Source organism: Macrosteles quadrilineatus, unplaced genomic scaffold, assembly GCF_028750875.1.
Source record: "Macrosteles quadrilineatus isolate MER2022 unplaced genomic scaffold, UCM_ALF_1.0 Scaffold_4__1_contigs__length_99947679, whole genome shotgun sequence".
Taxonomy (NCBI): Eukaryota; Metazoa; Arthropoda; class Insecta; order Hemiptera; family Cicadellidae; genus Macrosteles; species Macrosteles quadrilineatus.
This window is the reverse complement of record NW_026542597.1, coordinates 61,037,113-61,061,461: the sequence shown is the minus strand read 5'-3', so window position 1 is coordinate 61,061,461 and position 24,349 is coordinate 61,037,113. Positions and strand designations below refer to the sequence as shown.

The following is a 24,349-nucleotide window of genomic DNA, read 5'->3' as shown; positions in this document are numbered from 1 at the left end:
CTTAAAAATTGGGCTCTGGGTGGTTTTACCTTCTTAGGCTTTTTTATTATCACCACCCCAAGTTACATGCTCCCCGCCAGAACTGAAATATTTTCCTGCTACCCATCCCCACTATAAATTATTACTCCTCCAGAGAGCACAGAAATTCCCTCCTACCTTACTCTTCACTTCACTGGTTATGGTTAGTCCAGTCTCCATCTCCAGTCCAGTTCCCGTTCCCGGATCCCGAACCCCGCCCCGTGGTGAAATATTTTGATTTTGAGTGAGTTTTGAGTTTGAGTTAGAGTTATGTTATGTACTGTCGTACTGAGGTCTGAGGAAGGGCCTATGTTTTGTCATGTCAGTGGTTTTATGTTTAAAGGAAACTGGTCAGTCCAGTCTCCATCTCCAGTCCAGTTCCCGTTCCCGGATCCCGAACCCCGCCCCGTGGTGAAATATTTTGATTTTGAGTGAATTTTTTTTTTTAGTTTTGAGTTAGAGTAGTTAGTTATGTGTTAGTAGTGTTTGTTATGTTATGTACTGTCGTACTGAGGAAGGGCCTATGTTTTGTCATGTCAGTGGTTTATGTTTAAAGGAAAATTGAATTGATATTATTATACATCCATTGTATTTAACTTGGTACGTAAATTATTTTTTTATTAAGAGCCATTTCGAATAAAAGATGTATAGATAGGTAGCTATCCTCTGAAACTGGTTAGATTTGACAGTATAAACAGGTTTAGGCTAAATCCTCACGTAGGCTAAATCCTAGTTTAGACTTGAGTGACTAGGCCTAGGCCTAGTTTCCAAACAGTTAATTTATCCTAGGCCTATACAATACGAGCTAGGGCACAGAAAAAATACAACTATAACCCAGAATGTCAACCGCATGGTAAAAAGCATTAAGTTAAGTGTTTTGAGAGAGCTTTGCCATTCAATCGTAGGCAGCGCCACCAGCGTTGCTATGCTGAGTGCATGGCAACGCTGGTGGCGCTCCCTACGATTGACAGGCAAAGCTCTCTCAAAACACTTATTGCTTTTTACCATGCGGTTGGCATTCTGGGTTAGGCTATAGTAATATGTTTTCTGTGGCTAGGGGTACAGTTTCTTAACTGGGCTATGCTAAAATCGATTGAAACTATCGATTCAATTAGTAAACCTTCATGCGATTTTTTCACCATCAGCAAGTTTGGTTGGTTAGGTTAGGTTATGATAGTTTAATTTTATAATAGATATTATTTAACCCTCCGAGTGTTATTTGTCGAAGCTTCAACTCACAAACACTGTTTACACGGCAAAGGCTCTATGACAAAATCGGATTGAACTGGATAGAGTTAGGTATCGTTTTATTTGGCAGATTCTAAGCTTTCTCCCGAGGTCTGTCTCTAAGCGCTTTTTTTTCTCGAGCCGATCATAATTGTAGCAGACAGCTGACGTGCGTATTTGTAAACAGCTTGGTTAGCCTCGCACCGATGACTGATGTGTTTTATTAGCCTACGTTTATCATTGTTTTAGTGTTAAAAATCAAAAGTAGTGATATACGTGGTGCGTTATAAGAAGATTTAGGTGATTTTGAAGGGCTGGTTGATGATCCTGAAGAAGTAGGCCTACCGGTAGGTAGTGATATTGATGTAAATTATCAGCCAGATTCCTAGCTATGGTTAGGCTATGCATTCTTAGCTAAACGCTAAACTTACGTACCGAAATCTGTTTTTTGCCCATAACTTATTTATTTGCAAATGTACTTCCTTATATTACTATATTTTTGTAATCCTCATAAAATTTTGAACAAAGTGGCTATTTTCAAATATTTATAGGCCTATAATGTATACAATTTCATTGAGCGCAAACTTATTTTTTTTTTAACTTTCCAAAATATTTTTTTTTACCTAAAAAATTTTTTTGAGACAAATGTTCCTTATGTTTTATGTATAATATTGAAGCCCATGATTTTCCAAACAAAATGTTATATATAGAACAGTATAATTAACATTGTTTTTAAGCTTCTCAGATCCGTTTTAATAAAACCTTGCAAATGCGCAAAAAATAGGCAGACATTAAGGCCAAAACAAGGAACACTCGGGTTAAAAATATTGATTATTAATCAATGTTTCCAATTCGATAGTTTCAATCAATATTAGCATAGCCCAGTTAAGAAACTGTACCCTGAGCTAGGCTAAGTAAGTTATGTCTGTTATTTTCAAATCCATCAGGGGGATACATATTTCAATTAGGTACTTAACGTGATTCGCAAAAGCCAGAGAAGGTTTAACTTACTGTTATACAGTTCCTTTTAGCGAATTTCCCATATAGGGAATAAGCTATTACCGTAGGTCTCATGGTAAGACCTAGACCCGGGACCGATTTACTTTTTCGTTTTGAGGTCCCCAGAGGCCAAAAACACCATCCGTTCAAATTCATATATATATATATATATTTATATATATATATATATTTATATATATATATTTATATATATATATATTTATATATGTGTCCGTTAGCGCGATAACTCGAGCAAAATTGATCCGATTTTGATGAAATTTGGTACAAACGTGTAAACCTACATTTATTCGAACGAGTTCGCAAACCAGCATAATCGGACCATGGGATCAGGGGTTTATGGGGGGTTTTATGGAGTAAAAATGTGTTTTTCTCATTTTTGTCCCTAAAAACTTTAAATTTCTAAATTTCTCCCTAGACCATTTTGAAGAGCTTAAAAAAAAACAAATAATTTAGTATATTGAAGTTTTTTTAAATGTTCATTGACTACGGAAAAAATTAAAAAAACTTGTAAATTTAAAATTCCCATGTTATTTTTATGGAGAATAAATAAACTGTTCTAGTTTGCTTGTTTATGGATATATTTTAATCAAATTTGGCAATTTGACTTATTTCATACTAAGCTATCAATATTTCAATTGAAAAAACACACCTCAACATCTTCCCCGTAGCAGCAAACCTAACTAGGCCTACTCACTAAAATTAATGTTATTTAAATAGGAAATAAATCTGAAAATTTATAGGGAATATTTTAGTAGAAATCAAGCCGGGTAAATGGAAATTCGCTTAGTATGCAGGTTTGCTGCGACGGGGGTATTTGTGTTTGGTATCGATTTAGGCCTAACTCTTACTTTAAGGCCGATATTTGATATTTTTGACATCGAGCGAAATTCACTGGTAATGTTTGCCATCGATGTTTTTTACCGATAGCAGAAACTTGTCAACATTTTTACTTTAGCACCAAAAGTATTTAAATTAGGGGCTAGGGGACCTTTAAATTTTTTTTCAATATTATATTTAAAACTATAGTTCGGCCGCTTAGAAAACGACTTGCGCGCTAATGCTAAACTAATGCTGGAGGAGGTCGCTTTCTAAGCGGCCGAACTATAGGCTATTTAATCTTTATGGATAGGCTTCCACAGTCCTCACTTATATTATATATATAAAAGTATATTAGTTTCTGTACATAGTCACAGAAAACGTATACTACTATAACCCAGAATGCCAACCGCATGGTAAAAAGCATTAAGTGTTTTGAGAGAGCTTTGCCTGTCAATTCGTAGGCAGCGCCACCAGCGTTGCTATGCTGAGTACATGGCAACGCTGGTGGCGCTGCCTACGAATTGACAGGCAAAGCTCTCTCAAAACACTTAATGGTTTTTACCATGCGGTTGGCATTCTGGGTTATAGTACGGTAGTATGTTTTCTGTGACATAGTGTACATAACCTAAGGACGCGGTCGAACCCCGAAACCAAGACTGTATATTTTTTTATTTAATTCATTACATGTCATTACATCATTTGACAGGACATAAGTCATAATATACAGGATATATTATGAAAAACACTTGAAATAAGTTAACTATTTAAAAAATGCTTGCATTCTATTGAATAGAATAGTTATTTGAAGTGTTTGTTTCTGGATTTTAATTTTACAAAAACAGTCTGCAGGCAACATAAACTAACAACTCGATACATTATAACCTAAACTTTAACTTACCTAGTCTAACCTACCTTCAAAGGACTTAATGCAGTCACCAATTCACATAAAAGCACGACCTACCACCCTGACATGCCTTTTCTGACATCAAAAGGAGTTTGCTTACATTCTAGAGGTTTGGTTAGGTTAGGTTATGTTAGAATAGCACCATTTTATTATGTAATTTCTAAACGGCGAAATATAAATCAATAAATCATTAATAAGGATAAAATACTGGTAACAATAATAGGTACATTTTATTAAATGTATTAACTTATTGGTCTTAGAAAGTGAAAAGCGTAACTTAATCAGGCGATTTTTATATTGCAGAATCAGAGTTAGCTAATTAAAGTTGTCACTTCCATTTGCTTGACTATGATTGAAAACAATCAGCTGTTGGCTTACTTAACCCATAGTTCAATCCACTTGTAAATGTCATCCATCCTACTTAGCTACCTTGTTTATTGTAATGTTGTATATTATTACGGCGATATCTTGAAAAATATTCATCAGCTGTGAAAAATAATGGTATATTTGGATTCAGGAGGTAAAAAAACTATAAAGTAAGATATCAAAATTAAAAATTTGTTTGGAGGCACCTATACGGAATAATTACGATAAAACTAAGAAATAACAAAAATGTCTTACTAAATTATTAATCTAATTTTGTTTTATTACTCTGAGATCTAACTTAAGTTAGGTTAAAATTTTTTTTTTTTTTTTAACCAGGTCTTCAGTGTGGATCTGAAATGTGTATTAGGTTTACTATCAATATTTTTTATGCGGAGTCAATCAATGAAATATCTGTTACTATGTTTTCTTAATGGTAAGTGTGAAAATGTAAAGGCAATGGACGATGGAACTGATTAATAAGTTGTTTGTTGATATTTTTGTATAGTAGAATCAGAGATGTAATGAAACATATACTATATGGCCCCTATTAGACAAAGTAGCCTGGCGACGTCGCTAGCGAAAATAGCTGGCGAAGCACTGGCCACCACACCTAGTAGCCAGTTGAGTACAGTAGACCCCCTCTTAACCGACCCTAATGGGACCGGACCTAGGTCGGATAACTCAAAAGGTCGGATAAAACGGACAATCCCTAAAATCATAACATAATGAAGTGCTATTCATTTAGAATTATATAATCATTATTTTGAAATCATAATTGCATTATTTATCAAATAAACTATACTCTTATCTCCTTTTTCCTATTGATAGAAAAGTCACAAATAAACACAAAACACGGTTAAGTCAAATAGGCCTACTTTCAGTGGAATATATTATAATACTAGGCAAGAGTCAATAAAATTCCTATTTTAATAACTTTTGTACTGTAATTTATTAATTGATGCTTTACAAATCCATTGTAATACGGTACAGAACCTCTTGTCAAAATTAAAGATACAAGCAACCATTTTGTTACAAGACAGGACGTTTATTTATAGCCTCTCACTGGAGGCTCGAGGCACAAAAACTATCTTGACCTTGGAGCTGTTAACCCCCCTTCCCTGCCCTCCCTACAAGTTGCGTTGTTTGTTTACTCCAGCGATAAGATAATCAGTTCTCGATAACACACTTTATGATGTTATACATTTGCCGCACAGATAACAAACAGATCAGATGCGCTCGAGCTACGAACGATGATGACAAACTGACAATAGGCTGTGCTATATTTTTTGTGATCAACACAAAATAACTTATTCTTAGTCATATCCTGTAGAGATAAGCGTATGGTTCGGTTCTCATCGCCCAGCGTGGGAGCGGAAATGCCGGGATTCCTAGAAAGCGGCGGTTAAAACGAGCTGCACTCAAAGCAAGGTTGGTTAAAACAAACTGTATTATTTTACGATCGAAGGCGTATAATCCGATTATCGGTTAATACGAGGTCGGTTAAGAGGGGGTCTACTGTAGCTAGAATTTTACCGCCCACCGCCGTTACTCATTTTGTTGTGAGTGCTTGTCTTGTACTTGTACTTGTTATGAGCGGTATGTTTACAGTGAATATTGAGTGATTAAAAGTAGGCTATCTTCTCCTTTTGTTACTTCTGAAGAAAAGGAGGCAAAGGAAGAGAAAAATATACGTTCATCCAATGCTTAGTGCAAGAGAATCGAAAGGGTTATATTACACCCTTTTTGATGAGCTCTGTGCGTGGACAATACAAAATGTTTCAATTATTTTTGTATGTCACAATCCAGATACAGATATAGACTGACATTTTCCATAGATTCCATATAGACATATCCAATACAGATGTAGACATTTTATCAACTGAAGTGAACAATTCACCCACTCACAACACAACAGAACGCAACACAACAGTGTGCAAGTACCCCCGTGTTATGAACTGACCGAGTGGCGACGTGATACTGGCGACCTAGTGTAATAAGCTCCATATGCTACAACGCAGCATCGCCAATGTGGGTAGCCAGTGGCTACCGCAGTGGCGACGGGGCTCGGTAGCCAGTCAGTCGCCAAAGTGTGGCTGCGTCGCTGGCTGCCCTCGTGTAATAACATCCATAAGAATCAATGACCCATGCATGACAAGCTGAGTAGCCAGTTTGGTCACTGGCGACGTCGCCAGGCTACCTCGTCTAATAGGGGCGTATTTGCTATTACATTTTTTAGTCCTTGATGCTTTGGTAATCATATTAGTTTTGTCTGCTGTCTTTAATGCTAAATTATTTGTTTGGAATTTTTTATAGTACCTATAGATATAGTTTCTTTAATATTTCAAAAGACTGTATGTTGGTGAAATTAAAGTTAATGAAAGAATAAATTTGTTGTAAACTCTTTTATTGTCTTACAAACACTACACAACACTGAATAATATTTAGTAAACAACTTCATATGTACAATGTAAAAACATATGATGGTCCATCACTAATCCAGACTAGATGAGTTGGGTTGCAATATTCAACATCCCCCCTCACCAAACTTAGCTAGGTAAAAATCCTAGGCACTTTTGAAATTTGTGATGTTTTGGTTCGCTTAGTCCTTTAGTAAAAATATCAGCAACCATGTATTCTGTGGGTTGGTAGTTCAATTTTATTTCTCCATTTTGTACTTTTTCCCGTATAAAATGTTCTCTGATACTGATATGTTTAGATTTACTTCCTATAATGGAGTTTTTAGCCATTGTAATAGCTGATTGGTTATCACAAAATATTTCAATGACTTCTTGAGGTCTTCCCATATCATTAATCAATTGTTTTAAATGAATGGCTTCTTTTGCTGCTTCAGTCAATGACATGTATTCCGCTTCACTCGTAGACAGAGCTACAGTCCTCTGCTTTTTTGATTCCCAGGAGATTACAGCACCGCCAAATTTAAAACAGTAGCCGGTGTATGATCTCCTGTCTTCACTGCATGCCCAATCTGCATCTGCTGCTCCAATTAATGGCTTTCCTGTTTTGAAAAATTCAAGACACAAGTTCTTTGAGCCTTGCAAATATCTGAGAACCCTCTTTGCAGCAATCCAGTGTTCTTTTCCAAAACAAGAGTTATATTGGCTCAGGTAACTCACAGCATGTGTTATGTCAGGTCTTGTGGCTATTGACAAATACATCAATGAACCGATTAAATTTTGGTATGGGTAGTTACAATCTTTTTCATGTCCTTTAACCAATTTTAGACCTGGTGTTAGTGGAGTTACAGCTGGTTTGCAGTCAGTCATATTGAATTTTTTCAGGACTTCATTTATGTATTTCGTTTGTGACATTGATATCCTTCCATTCTTTCTTGTGAACTCTACCCCCAGACAATAGCTTAGTTCACCTAAATCTCTCATTTCAAAAGTTTTCATGAGCTGGGCTTTGATGTAATTGCGGTATTTTTGGTTCTTCGTAGCAATTAAAATGTCATCTACATACAGGGTGAGTTTTAATTGTCCCCCCCCCCAACTTTTTTCTACATTTTTTCAAATATCAATCCCAGACCACTTCCAAACATTGTTGGGTAGTAAGTACTTCATTTTGACAAGGTGGCCATTTCCGGCCGCCATCTTGGATCCGCCATATTGGATGCAAATTTTTTTTTTCAAATGTAAAGCTGGGGTTGTGACCCATTATTTTAAACTATATTTTTACCCTGATTACAATGCCGCAAACCGTTTAAAAAAATCTTGATTCATTCTAAAGTTATAATGGCTATTTAAAACTTTATTTTTAGCCCATTTTAACATTGTGCATTTACAAACTAAGACCATAATCTCAAAATAGTGCTAGATAAAGATAAGTATACACTACCAGTAATTGTCGACCTATTTTCACTTGGTTATGACTGATGTATTTTTTTCGGCCGCCATCTTGGATCCGCCATTTTGAAATGTGATAAATTATTTTAAATATGAAGGGAGTGTTGTGACCTATCATTTCGAACTACTTTTTTAAGTTGAACTTAATTCCATGATCCGTTTTTCATTTTCATTTTTTGATTTTGAAATATTGACATTTTTAACAAAAAAATTTCAATATTTCATAAATAAAACTTGATAACAAAAAATAGATTGCGGCATTGTCTTCGGCTTAAAAAAGTAGTTCGAAATGATGGGTCACAACACCCCCTTCATATTTAAAATAATTTATCACATTTCAAAATGGCGGATCCAAGATGGCGGCCGAAAAAAATACATCAGTCATAACCAAGTGAAAATAGGTCGACAATTACTGGTAGTGTATACTTATCTTTATCTAGCACTATTTTGAGATTATGGTCTTAGTTTGTAAATGCACAATGTTAAAATGGGCTAAAAATAAAGTTTTAAAAAGCCCTCATAACTTTAGAATGAATCAAGATTTTTTTAAACGGTTTGCGGCATTGTAATCAGGGTAAAAATGTAGTTCGAAATAATGGGTCACAACCCCACCTTTACATTTGAAAAAAAAATTTTGCATCCAATATGGCGGATCCAAGATGGCGGCCGGAAATGGCCACCTTGTCAAAATGAAGTACTTACCTTCCAACAATGTTTGGAAGTGGTCTGGGATTGATATTTGAAAAAATGTAGAAAAAAGTTGGGGGGGGGGGACAATTAAAACTCACCCTGTATACAGAGATTATTGATTTGCATCCACCTACTGTTGAAATGTATATACAAGGATCAGCTTGAGATGGTGTGAATTTCAGTTCCTTTAGTTTTTCATCAAGCTTCATATACCACTGTCTTCCTGATTGTTTTAAACCATAAACTGCCTTTTTTAGTAGACAAACCTTTTTGTTTTGAGAATTTTTTAAATCAGTAATCATTTTCTTTGTTTTGTTGAATAGTTTTTTATCTTCATTTTCACTCTCATCCACCATTATTTCTTGGAGGTATCTCTCAAAGTTGTTAGGAAGTTCCTTGTAAACTTTTTCTTTTATTTCTCCATTTAGAAAAGCAGTTGAAACGTCCATTTGATCAATACTTAGATCATCTTCAACAGCAAGTCCAAGCATAAGTCTTATTGAACTTAGCTTTGCTACCGGAGCAAAAGTTTCATCGTAGTCAATGCCTGGTTTTTGTGCAAATCCTTTTGCTACCAATCGTGCTTTTCTTCTTTCTAGCTCTCCATTTGGTTTTAGTTTCTTCTTTAATACCATTTTACAACCAATTACATTAATATCTTTGTTTCTATCCTCGAGCACCCAAGTTTCATTTTTTAAATGAGCTTTTATTTCCTCTTTTATTGCTTCATTCCATTCCTCTGAAGATTCTAAATTTGAATCTTCATTGCAGGTAGCTGACATTTGATAATCTTTTGTCCAAAGAGGAGGTTTTCTTTGCCTTTTCTGTGATACCCTTATTTCATCAGTGTCTAAATGTTCATTTGAGCTTAGTGAGTCATCAGGTTGATTTTCAATATCATTTGAGCTTGGTGAATCATCAGCTTGATTTTCAATAGCATCTTCAAAAATAATATCATTTTCCATTTCACTGTCATTTTCTTCTTCAAATATAGTGTCAAAATCAGACTGGTCATTATTATTTTCGCTCTGTTTGATCGGAATAATGCAAAAATCTTGATCTTTTTTATCACTTTCTTTTATTTTATTTTGCTCAAGAAGATTGTAATCATTTACATCTTCATTTCTTTCATAATACATTTTTGAAAGAACTTTTACATCTCTTGCAATTTTAACCTGCTTTTGTTGCGGCATCCAAATTCTGTATGCTTTTGAATTGCTTGCATAACCCACAAATATTCCTTGATTCGCTTTCGGATAAAATTTTCCTTTTCTTGAAGCTTTGTTTAATACAAATACTTTTGATCCAAATACTTTCAAGTGTCTTGCTGAAGGCTTTCTTCCAGTCCATTTTTCATATGGTGTTAAGTGTTCAGTAGCTTTTGAAGGGCATCGATTTCTTATATAGTTAGATGTGTTAATAGCTTCAGCCCACATACATCCTGGTAGATTTGATTCTATCAGTAAACATCTTGCCATATCCAATAATGTTCTATTTTTTCTTTCAGCCAAACCATTTTGTTGCGGCGTGTATGAAACTGTTAGTCTTCGCCTTATACCACTTTCTTTCAAGAACTTGTCAAATTCACCATTACAATATTCTTTGCCGTTATCTGTTTGCAGAAGCTTGATTTTATTTCCTGTTTGATTTTCCACCTCATATTTATATTCTTTGAAACGTTCAAAAATTTCGTCTTTACTTTTCAAAAAATATACATAGCAGTATCTTGAATGTTCATCAATGAATGTTCCAAAATACTTATTTCCTCCAGGTGTAGTTACTTTCATAGGACCTACAATGTCAGAATGTATGACTTCTAACAAGCCTACATTATTTGCAATCTTTCTTGATTGAAATGGTGTTTGTGTCAATTTTCCTTTAACCCTCCGAATGTCCATAGTTTAGGCCTTAATGTCCACCTATTTTTGGCCCCTTTGCAAGGTTTTATTAAAACGGATCTGAGAAGCTTAAAACAATGTTAATTCTAATGTTCTATATACCATTTTGTTTGGAAAATCATGGGCTTCAATATTATATATAAAACATAAGGAACATTTTTTCAAAAAAAAAATTTTTAGGTAAAAAAAAAATATAATTTTGAACATTTTCAAAAAAAAAATAAGTTTGCGCTCAATGAAATTGTATAAATTATAGGCCTATAAATATTTGAAAATAGCCACTTTGTTCTAAATTTAATGAGGATTACAAATATATAATCATATAGCGAGGTAAGTTATCAAATAAATAAGTTATGAGCGAAAAACGGATTTCAGTACATAGCGTTTAGCTAAGAATGCATAGCCTAACCATAGCTAGGAATCTGGCTGATAATTTACATCAATATCACTACCTACTTCTTCAGGATCATCAACCAGCACTTCAAAACCACTTAAATCTTCTTATAATGCACCACGTATATCACTACTTTTGATTTTTAACACTAAAACAATGATAAACGTAATAAAACACATCAGTCATCGGTCCGGGGGAACCTAGCTGTTTACAAATACACGCACGTCAGCTGTCTGCTACAATATTTTCGGAACTAAAATGAATAGCGCTTAGAGACAGACCTCTGGAGAAAGCTTAGAATATTACGGAAAGAAATACCTAACTCGATCCAGTTCAATCCGATTCAGTCAGTCATAGAGCCTTCGCCGTAAACGATGTTTGTGCGTCTTAAAAGCGACGCGTGACCCTACACAAAGTGTGTTGTGCGTCGTTTTTATGACGCGTGACACTCGGAGGGTTAATACACGTTTCACATTCTCCAATTTTGTCTTTCATGTTGAAGGTTAGTCCATTCAAAGATTCATTTTTTAAAGCTGTTTTTAAGTCAACCTCGTTTAGATGACCTAACTTCTTATGCCAATCTATGATCTCAGGTTCTTTTGTATAGTTTGATTTTTCATTTACCATTACAGATTTTGTACTTTTGACATATGATGGTCCATCACTAATCCAGACTAGATGAGTTGGGTTGCAATATTCAACACTGTATTGATAAGGCACAGCAATATTTCTAAAGTTTATGACAGCTGACTTAGTTTTGCTAATGATTTATTGGGAGTGAAATAACTGAAGATGAAAGGATTTGTAATTTAATATAAGGAAGAGTTTAATATAAAGATATTTAAATTTAATAATTAGTATTTTTGCAACTTCAAAATTGAAATTTAAAATGTCAATAATAAATTAAAAGATGTGTAACTAAGGGAGACTAAGGTAAATCTGGTAAATAATGTATGTCAAAGTTTTACTCAAAGATTTGGTAAGTTTTTCTCATATCAGCCTACACAAGATTAATCAAAACCAAAATGGTGGTATCAACTACTTACCAGATTTAAAAGTCATAACTTAAACGTTTCTATTAAGGCCATAAAAGTTGAATTTTGTTTCTAAAAGCGTTGGCGGATGTGTAACTATTATATGCAAGACATAAAGATTAAAATGTTTCTATTTTGTTTCCTCTTCCCGTTGCAAAGCACGGGTACAACAGCTAGTAAATATATAATACTAGCTAATACTAGCTGTTGTACCCGTGCTTTGCAACAGGAAGAGGACACAGAATAGAAACATTTTAATCTTTACATCTGTTGCATGTAATAGTTACACATCTGCCAACGCTTTTAGAAACAAAATTCAACTTTTATAGCCTAAATAGAAACGTTTAAGTTATATGACTTTTAAATCTGGTAAGTAGTTGATATCACCATTTTGGTTTTGATTAATTTTAAATCTTGTGTAGGCTGATATGAGAAAAACTTAACAAATCTTCGAATGAAACATTGACATACATGATTTAGGTACCTTCATCTTACATATCTTTTAATTTATTATTGACATTTAAAATTTCAATTTTGAAGCTGCAAAAATACTAATTATTAAATTTAAATGAACATTTTTTAAAATTACACTCTTCTTTATATTAAATCACAAATCCTTCCATCTTTAGTTTCTTTACTCACAATAAATCATTATCAAAACTAAGTCCGCTGTTATAAACTTTAAAAATATTGCTGTGCCTTATCAATACAGTTTTTTGAAATATTTTGAAGAAACTATATCTATAGGTACTGTAAAAAATTTTTAACAAATAATTTAGCATTAAAGACAGCAGACAAAACTAATATGATTATAAAAGCATCAAGGACTAAAAAATTTAATAGCAAATACAGTAAATGTTTCATTCATTGCATCTCTGATTCTACTCTACAAAACTATCAACAAACAACTTAATATACAAACTTGTTCTTTTAATTAGTTCCATCGTCCATTGCCTTTTCATTTTCACACTTACCATTAAGTAAACATAGTAATAGATATTTCATTGATTTTAGAAACAAAAGAACACTGTGTACTGCTTAGTTTTATGATATTTTCCTTGGTTATAATTTAATCAGTGGTGTGGCAAAACACAAATAATAAATGTATCAAATAAAGTAAATGTGAACTGAAACCTAGGATTAAGATAAAATAAGAGTATTTTGTATTAGCATTTGATAATTAAATATAGTTACATATATACAACAGATTTTAGAAAACAAAAATTAACGTACAATTTAGTAATTGATAATATTCTTTAGTTTAATTTAAGCATCAAGCAAAACACAATAACTTAATTTACCTAAACTAGTTGTTACCCACGGGCTTCACCCCGTTTGACTTCATAAGTATTAATAAAATTATTGATTGGTTAAGGCCTTTTCACACCGGCGTACTGGACGTACTGTACGCGGTCCTTTCACACAGCACAGAAACTTCCAAAACGTACTTGTTCGGTTGCAGTCAGATAAGTAATACTGGCTGAGCACGTGGTTTGGAAGTGTTCACTGCGCATGCGCGAGCCCATGTACGCCACGTACGTTTTAGAAATATCGCTCTATGAGCGATTCACACAAAACCATCGCGTACGTACTGGACGTACAGTACGTTCTCTTCCCGCGATGTGAACGAGCTCATATGATAACATGGGCACCGATTTGTTGAAAAAATACGTACCAATCGTACAGTACGTCCAGTACGCCGGTGTGAAAAGGCCTTTAGGTTTAGCTGAAATAAACAAAACATACTTACAGCTGAGGTATTTTTAACATTAGGTATATGGAAAGTTCCCTTTGGAAAGCAATTACGACCTTATAGGGCAATTAAAGAAATAATGGATAATTTTGTGCAAGTTTTCTCGTCATGATGAACATTTTAAGTATATGGTTTATGGGGGTGTGACTTGTAGTTTCCTCAAAAGTTCATGGGTACTTTTGGCTTTATATATAGACTAGCTGTACCCGCGGGCTTTGCCCCGTTTAACTTCACAAGTGAGCTCATTCGCATGGCTCAATCACGTCCTGGTTGAAGTTCGTTCGCTACGCTCACTCATCTTTTGGTTGCAAATTAGCTGTTGTCATAAATGTAAAAGAAATAATAGTGCTGCACCCTGTTGGTAATCCTTGTAACTTTAATGCTATTGAACATCGTAGAACAGAGCCAACTTGTTTAATTGAAACAGCTGTTAAGATTCATTCATTCCATTTAAATATGAGTACTCATAAGGTTAACATGGGAAACTCCAGAGCCACTGGGGCGGAGCCCGAAAGCTCGATCAGAATAAAAACTAATTAATTTTCCTATTTAATGCCCAAAGAATCGGTGTACCCAATTTCAGCCTCCTAGGTAAATGGGAAGTGGGAGAATTAGTGATGAGTGAGTGAGTCAGTCAGTGAGGGCTTTGCCTTTTATATATTTAGATATACATATAAAAAACAATGTGATGTGCAAGTTATGTTAAGTTAATCTAACACATGTTAAGCAGTTAGAATTTATTTAAAGTAGCCTCCAAATTCATATAAAACATCTATACTTTGTAATTTTAATACTGTTTCCATGAAAACATATCAATAACATTATTTTCATAACTTAGACGCTTTAAAAAATCCAAAGCAGAGCCATAGTTGATACAGCAACGGTTATAGAATTTTTTTTCTATAATCATTGACATACAGTAGTTTCATAATAAATAATCCATGATAAAAGGTTAGATTACAATAAACCTACCTCATAGTTATGGAAAATATTATATTTAATTTCATTGTATCAGCTGTCTGAAATTGTGAAATATGCAGTTTAGCAGTTCTTCTTGTTTACATTTAAATGTCAAAGCAAATGAAAAACAAACATTGTTAGTGTTCTCATCACAGCCATGGAGACCAATCAATATTTACTTTTAAAATGTTCACCTCAGAACTTTTAAAGCCAAAGGGGCAAAGCCTACAATCAGTATCGAAATGTGAATAGTCCTATAATGGTCCTTGGTATGGTAGCTATATTTTTGTATAATTTAAGCCCAGTTGGTTCAGTAGTTTTTGCACCTATTAGTAATACACATACAGACAGACACCATTAGATTTTTATATAATACTAGCTGACCCGGCGAACTTCGTATCGCCTAAGTTATAGGTTTCCCCTAAGACAGACCGATGGAAAGAAAGTACCGTTACGTTTAATTTTCAAGATGATCTCGTTCGCATCGCTCAATCACGTCCTGGTTGAAGTTCGTTCGCTACGCTCACTCACCTTTGGGTTGGAGCTCGTTCGCTACGCTCACTAACCTTTAGGTTGGAGCTCGTTCGCTGCGCTCACTTGCCTTCAGGTTAGCTCGTTCGCTACGCTCACTCACCTTTTGGTTGCAATTTAGCTGTTGTCATAAATGTAAAAGAAATAATAGTGCTGCACCCTGTTGGTAATCCTTGTAACTAAAATGCTATTGAAAATCATAGAACAGAACCAACTTGTTTAATTGAAACAGCTGTTAAGATTCATTAATTCCATTTATCATAAGGTTAACATGGGAAACTCCAGAGCCACTGGGGCGGAGCCCTTTTAAGAATTTCGAAACGGGAAATAGTTTACGTCCGATTCGCATACCTACAGAATTTAGACACCAAATTTCATAACGATCGGTGAAGTCGTTCCGGAGGAGTTTGCAGACAAACACTGTGACACGAGAATTTTATATATTAGATATAGATATAGATATAGATATAGATAGATATAGATATAGATAGATATAGATATAGATATAGATATAGATAGATAAAGATAGATAGATATAGATATAGATTTTTATATAATAGTATAGATAGAGATAGGCCTAAGCTCTTTGATCTCAGGGAGGGGTGGTCTTGCCGGTTCGAATGGTATACTGTATTAGGCTTTAACTTAAATGCAGATAATTTTTTTATTGTTCTGGAATAGGCTAGGTTTGTTATGCTATTGTAATCTGATAATGTCCAAAGAAAGATGCCAAATGATTTCAATGAATTTGATGTAATAAAATAATATTTTATGATTAAATTTGAAATATATAGTTCTTGATGAATTTAAGTTATAATTGGGCCTATTAGGCTAAAGTTTGCTTATAAAGGGTATTAGGATAATTATTTGTTCTGTTTTACAGACAAGATGGCATCAAAAGAAGACTTTGAAAACTTTTGGTCTAAATCAGATAGAAGGAGAAAACATGCCACGAACAACATAAAAATTAGTGAGTTACACATGTGGGGTAAAGCCAATGAGTTACCCAAGAAATCTCCCACTCTTAACGCCCTTATAAATGTAAGTAGGTACCTAGTAGACTTTTTAGAAAGTTTTTGACTTCAGTTGGTTTACACAGAGTAGATAATAAGTATTCCAATAGTTTATGATAATATTTAACTTCCCCGATAGGTAATTACAATAGGCCTAACTATTTACGTGGATGGCACAAAAAGACCCAGACCTAGAGCCCTTTTTACTTCCCCCCCCCCTATACAATAGTATATGGAGAAAGTATTGTTTTAGTCAATTTTTTTTTATATTGAGTTTTGAGTGAATATCCGTTATGGACCCAAAAAAGTGGTTTTAGAAGTGATGTCTGTGTGTGTGTGTGTCTGTATGTGTGGATGTGTACAGTCCGATTTTGATTAAATTTGGTATGTAGGTACTAATCCATGGTATCTCCAGGCATTTTTTCTCACTTTTTTCAAGTTTTAGCGAATTTCCCATATAGGGAATAAGCTATTACCGTAGTACTCATGGTAAGACCTGGACCCGGGACCGATTTTTTTTTTTCGTTTTGAGATCCCTAGAGACCAAAAACACCATCCGTTCAAATTCATATGTATATATTTATTTATATATATATTTATATTTATATATGTGTCCGTTAGCGCGATAACTCGAGCAAAAATGATCCGATTTTGATGAAATTTGGTACAAACGTGTAAACCTACGTTTATTCGAACGAGTTCGCGAACCAGCATGATCGGACCATGGGAACGGGGGTTTATGGGGGCTTTTATGGGGTAAAAATGGGTTTTTCCAATTTTTGACCCAAAAAACATAAAATTTTGCAATTTCTTTCCAAACTATTTTGTAGAGCTCAAAAAAACAAATAATTTAGTATATTGAAGCGTTATAATGCGTCTAATGGTTACGGAGAAAATTCCAAAAAATTGTTAATTTAAAATTCCCATGTTATTCTTATGGAGAATAAGTAAACTGTTGTAGTTTGCTTGTTTATTAACATATTTTGCCCAAATTTGGAAAATGCATTCATTTCATACTAAACTATTAACATTTTACAAAAAAACTAACTTTTTACCCTCCCTGTTGCAGCAAACCTAAGTAGTCGTTAAACTAATGCTATTTAAAGGGAATAAATGTGATATTTTTAAGGAGACATTTTAGTGTAAATCTAATAAGGCAAATGGAAATTTGCTTAGTCTGCAGGTTTGCTGCGGCGGGGGTATTGATTTGTTATGGTGATTGTTCTATAAAATAACAGAACAATCAATTTTTTTCAAAAATGAACAATTTTGATAAAACTTAAGTAGGTACCGGTATGTTATAGCCCTTTAAATTCTGACCAAAATGGAGTTTTGTTGGTTGTATAAAGGTGGAGGTGGGGGAAGGCCTGATTGCTCTCGCTATTTACATGCCATCTTTGCAATTTTTTTTTCTTTGATCTATTAAAATATTTTCTATGTTTGTCCCCAAATGATTCTTTTGCATTTAGTTTGGTTTTGTACAGCAAAATTTGGATTTTAGTTGCTTTGAAAATGGTGCCTTGTGCGTGTACATGAGCCATGCGTGCACCACACGTATTGTGTGTATCGACTTTTATATAAGCGTGATGTTTAAGGAGAAGTCATTCAAAAATTGACATGATACATCTTCTTATTGGATAAACTCTTTGTAGACAGTGTTGCGAGTAAATATGTATAGGCACCTGCTAGCCATCCTTGGTGGCCTTGAGTTGAATATACACATTTTCCTCTACTTTTCGTGGTAAACATTTAAAAATTACTACAAAATTTTGGCTGTGAATTGCTCCCTACCTCTAAATCAAGTTTTTAAATTTCCCTCTGTTATAACCTGGACCTAAGTATTTATCTTAAGGCAATTAAAGGATTTCTAAATAAATACCAATTCATCAAAATATATGATTGCTTTTCTACGACTCTGTGGGAGGTTTAAGCCGAATATGGATATTTAACAATCTAGATGAATGTGATGTTATGAAATAGAGTTAAACAGTTAATAATATACGGTAATAAGTTTTTTATCACAATCTTTGACTGCCAATATTTGAAGTAAAATCTATTATATTATTAAAGTGATACAATCAAATTATATGTAAATGGTTAAGGCCATTTACCAAATAAAAATATAGGCATATGGCACATCAAAATGAAGCTTAGAGTGTGTAGATTTGCCGAAAAGTATTGATATGGGCGAACTTCCTAAGGGCTCTGCCCCACAGGTTGATTTCCAAAAGGCTACGCCTGGCATGCTTCCAATGTTTAAATGATTTAATTTAATTTAGTTAATGAAACAGCTGGTCAGTACAATGAACTGGTGTTTGTTTATTTACTCGAAAAAGATGTTTGTGATGCTTTATGTAGATTGAGAAGCGTTATGTTTGGTTTTAAAGTGAGGTTGTATACGTTTTGTAAAGTATTACTCAATGTTTTATTTTTTAATTTATATAGTAAGCTACATGTGAAGAGGCTTGACTATTGAAGAATCATTGTAAAACATGTCATTCATGAATCATCAATATGAAGCAATTGATGCTATTATTGCTATTGCTACATTAATGTATGTTGTCATATTCTTATGGATCTATTAACATCAAAAGTAGGGGTTTGAAAGTAAGTAGGTTTACGCTTTTAACCCTCCAAGTGTCCATAGTTTAGGCCTTAATGTCCACCTATTTTTGGCGCATTTGCAAGGTTTTATTAAAACGGATCTGAGAAGCTTAAAACAATGTTAATTCTAATGTTCTATATACCATTTTGTTTGGAAAATCATGGGCTTCAATATTATATAAAAAACATAAGGAACATTTTTTCAAAAAAAAAATTTTAGGTAAAAAAAATATAATTTCAAAAATTTTCAAAAAAAAAATAAGTTCGCGCTCAATGAAATTGTATAAATTATAGGCCTATAAATATTTGAAAATAGCCACTTTGTTCTAAATTTTATGAGGATTACAAATATATAATAATATAAGGAAGTAGATTTGCAAATAAATAAGTTATGGGCAAAAAACTGATTTCAGTACATAGCGTTTAGCTAAGAATGCATAGCCTAACCATAGCTAGGAATCTGGCTTATAATTTACATCAATATCACTACCTACTTCTTCAGGATCATCAACCAGCACTTCAAAACCACTTAAATCTTCTTATAATGCACCACGTATATCACTACTTTTGATTTTTAACACTAAAACAATGATAAACGTAATAAAACACATCAGTCATCGGTCCGGGGGAACCTAGCTGTTTACAAATACACGCACGTCAGCTGTCTGCTACAATATTTTCGGAACTAAAATGAATAGCGCTTAGAGACAGACCTCTGAAGAAAGCTTAGAATATTACGGAAAGAACGATACCTAACTCGATCCAGTTCAATCCGATTCAGTCAGTTATAGAGCCTTCGCCGTAAACTATGTCTGCGTGTCGAAAAATCGACAAGTAACACTACACAAAGTGTGCTGCTTGTCGAATTTTCGTCAAGTAACACTGGGAGGGTTAAATCAGTTTATATTTTCAAACTAAACCATAGAGTTGCTGTATTTTAAAACGTACATCAGCACCACTTTAATAGCTCTCTAGGTCACATTTTCCTCCCGTTGCAAAGCACGGGTATAGCAGCTTGTGTTACCCTATTCCTGCACCTGTCTGTAAATATTAGTTAGTTGTGGTACCTATATAAAAGTAGAACAATTTTTGCAGTATCCTTTTTATTTTAACTTTGTTTCAGAGCAACGCTGTAAAACATGGAAATGTGCTGCCTGAAGAATGCAGCGTAGACACATTTTATAAAATATTGGAAGAGTTGAGCATTAGATACAAAATAGTACAAGTGCCCATTGATCCCAAGTTTAAAGGCCATAACGCCCATACTAGTAAGATATTTTTCCATGTTCATTCCAGAATTAGGATTTTGAAGTAAAATTTGTACCATTTAATATCCATGCAAAATTATAGTTTCCTCTCTACATTGCATAGACTCATGAAGTCTTCTGGGTATTTTTATGTTTCATGGCCTAAGGGCGCTAAAACTAATCTTATGTCTGTTTGTATTTTGTCAATAATAATGGCCATAATGTGCCAATTTACACTGTCTACTCCAGGAAAACTAGAGCACAAGTCTAGATTTTACTGTTTATTCTGTATTCATTGAACTTGTGAGAATGCCTTTGACTTTCTATTTCTTGACCTGGCCTAACTTGTTTGCAAACAACATAAGGAATGCCAAAACCAGTTTTGAGCAATATTTTGGGTGTACTTTTTGTAAGTTACCTACTACATAAATTTAAATGGTAATTATCTATTTAAAGAATGACTCTAGCTGGAAACTGTTGCTGCATCATTTAAATTATAAGCTGTTTGCATGTTGATTATTAAAACTTGTTTTAAAACCGTTTTATGGTCACATTAACATTTCATCAAACGTTTAACAATAATTAACAACAAAAAACTTGGGCTCTTGTCATTCACCTATTGGGTCTCATGATGATTGGACTGTCCAATCAGAATCGATCCCCACTTACCATCTTTTATGTATTTACCGTAGTAAGTGTAAATATATTTATTATACCATAGATAAGATATATTAAATGTAAAAATTTTTTAGATATTTTTTTTGTAATTTCAATTAATATTATCTTTAAATTAAATAATAATCACTCATGCAAAATCCACAATCCACTTTTGGGAACTCTACTGTAATGTCCTAAAATGTTGGTTGATTGAAATGATAATGGTATTTGTCTGTAATTTATCAATCATTTTAAAATTCCTATTCATCCAAACCAAACAACATTTTGAGTTTAATCACAACTTATGTAATTAGTAAACTGAGCTTGTTTTTTAGTTAACAGTACCAGGACACCGAGCTTTGCTTGGATTGAATTAAACATTAGACAAGTGAATTAACTAAAGTAAAAATGAGTTATTATTTAATGAATGTGAAAACATTGTATATGATTCAAATAAATATACCAATATTCATAAAACAAACACAATACATATTTACCGGAATCATGGCGTATATTTGTATCTCCTGTGTAGACAGCAATCACCGAATGAATCTTGAATCTCTGCCGTTACTGATTCACACACGTCTTCATGGAGATATATGGCTCCACAGTGCATGCATGCCACGTGCAACTGACCTAATTGTGAATATTCTAATCCACTGACGTGGCAACTTAATAGAATTGAGAAGTTGCATTCTGGTGACGTTTTTCCAAACGTCGAGCAGAAATTCGTTGACGCTCTTGCTCAAGATGATCACCCAGACAAAGAGGCTAAATTTGTTTAATGACAATCGATAGTATAGCTTCTCATCCTTGCAAATTATGTATATATTTTCGCTTCTGAGGTCTTCTGCGTTTCATTTTAATCTTCAAAATATTTAACACTAATGTACCTAGTAAACCATACTAAATATAACTATTCTTTAAAATTTTTAGTCCAAACCAACCAATTTGTTTACACATCAAATCGAAATAAATTATGACTGTAAAAATAACCTGAATCAGCTGTTAACTGTTGGTTAACTCAGCTAAAAACGGTATTGACGATAACATGGGAACTTTAAAGGGCTGTTGGACGGAAACTGGATTTTTGCCAGTTGTTACCCACTCCAATCAATACCCAAATACCCCATATTAAAAAGAAAATCAAATATCCAAGTTTGCCCGTACACAGTAGCCTACACACGCTTGTTTTAGAGTATAGGATAGGATAGTGGGATTCAGTTATACTTTGTTCACAATATTTAGGCGGTTTTAAGGGAAGAAATCTACTTGATCCTTACCTATAAAACAATAGCTCAATAGCTGATTAAATAACATTTTATTTAATACAAAAAAGTGGGGGAGGGGAATTTCCCTTAACACATTCACTACCAGGTCACAACAAGAGTCCTCATGTTTCTTGAAAACCTTTTTTTCTCAGCCTGTGTGCATTACAGGGATAATCTACATATACTCTTAGAAAGATACTTGTCTGTAGATTTGCAGAATCCCTTTATATGAGTAAATAACCATGAGCCTTATGGGTTGCCATGCTGGTGATGAAATAACAACAAAAGATACAAACAGAAAATCAAAACAAATTAAAGAAATTCCAACCACATGTTTTATTTACAGCGTGGGATAAAAATAGAGAAGTTTGCACAATACATATTTTTGGTTGAGTTTTCGACCACGGGTGACTTCTATAAAACACAACATAGTGTTTTTGCAAGCTCAAAAAATATGTAGCCTATTGTAGAGCTACGTTCTATGGGATTCCGGGGCCCAAGGCAAAGTTCAATAGCGTGCCTCTCTGAATACCTGAAATATGGCTGTGTGGGTTCCCTAGGCACCGCCTTGTTCGCCTTTATGTAGGGCCGCCTCTGTCTACGATTTTCCCCCTACAGTTCTGTGATTCCCTAAATTGTTAACAAGTTTATAGGTAGTTTATTTGTTAGATACTGGATTCACTATCACTACATTCAACACTATCACTACCTATCACTATCACTATCACTACATTCACTTTCACTACATCACTTTTCAAGATTTTTTTAGCTCCTAATATTTGATCAAAAGTATAAAAGAAAAGTGTTCCATACCTACTTTGTTTGACATATTTGCAGTTATTATATTAACCCGAGAAGTTGCAGTTTTCAGTGTTTATTTTATATTTTAACTAAGATGATTTTGTGTTAATTTGTGTATTTTTGTTCTAGAAATCTTGATGATAGAAATTAACACTGTACCCCCTTTCACATTTGACGGATCAGGTTTAAATGAAAAGCAAGCCTTACATTCTGCTGCTAGGAAAGGTCTCAAATTCTTGATAGCCATAAGCAGTGATACTGTGATCCTGTGAACCACTCTCACACATTTTGATTCTTACACTTGTTGGATAGAATCTTTGCTCAACCTGGATTCTAAGTGAAATTTCAATATTGATAAGTTTAATAACTACCACTTTCTAACTGCTGTAGGTAGTGAATACTACCGTGAATTTTGAATACAGTACGGTTAGTTAATTTGTTCGATTACAAGCTTTTATGTTGTGTTGTTATGTGCTTAATGTTTAAATTTGAACAAATTTGTTTAAAACCTAACGTTTATGTGTTTTATGTTGTGTGCTTAATGTTTAAATTTGAACAAATTTGTTTAAAACCTAATGTTTATGTGTTTTATGTTGTGTGTTTCATGCACTTTTTGTACGAACTCTTTGCTCACACCAGGCTTTATTGTAAAGTTTAAATTATGTCCAGTTTTATAACAATAACTGCTGTAGGTGGTAAATACTACTTTAAATAATAGGTAATTTTGATAACAGTATTGTTAGTTAATTGTTGTTGGATTAGAAGCTTAAGAGTTTTCCTTAAAATAAGTATTTTTGTGGAAATAAGTTATTGTATTAAGTAAATAAAAAGATGTACGTCATAATTTATACATAAAAAACTTGTTTAAACTGTGTTTTGTTTCCTTTTCCAACTCAGCTGATGGACCAAGACGTGGTAAATTATCTGGTTATCTGAGTGGTCATAAAAATCTGGTTCAATTCAAATTTATCAATTCTAGACCCAATTTGCTATTAAATTTGTTAGAAGAAGAAAATGTGTTTATTGAAATAAAATAACAATAATACAGTGTTTTTTAGATTAAATTTGTTGTTGGTTCTATCTATTGAAAGGTCAATGCTAGACAGTAACAATCTCCATTCATACTTGGCTTAAAATACCTACTTTGTATGGTCACCATTTCAATGAAAAGTAGTATTAAGTATTAAAATACCAGGGTTTGGATCGTACCCTCACAAAAAAATATAAAAAATACCAATCACATAGGAAAACAAAATTTAAAAAATTGTGGTTACGGTAC

General features: G+C 33.7%; 1 protein-coding gene across 2 annotated transcripts; it reads left to right on the top strand.

The window, feature by feature from the left end:
* Positions 1-374: 374 nt before the first annotated feature.
* On the top strand, positions 375-23,823 carry LOC128991437 (uncharacterized). 2 transcript variants are annotated; one of them, XM_054414309.1, is made up of 4 exons: positions 375-449; positions 16,361-16,518; positions 20,218-20,362; positions 23,200-23,823. In XM_054414309.1, exons 2-4 carry the CDS (start codon positions 16,366-16,368, stop codon positions 23,340-23,342), a joined length of 441 nt encoding a protein of 146 aa, XP_054270284.1. In that variant the 5' UTR covers positions 375-449; positions 16,361-16,365; the 3' UTR covers positions 23,343-23,823. The 2 variants fall into 2 exon arrangements, with proteins under 2 accessions (XP_054270284.1, XP_054270283.1); XM_054414308.1 differs by lacking the exon at positions 375-449 and adding an exon at positions 512-618.
* The last annotated feature ends 526 nt before the right edge of the window (positions 23,824-24,349 follow it).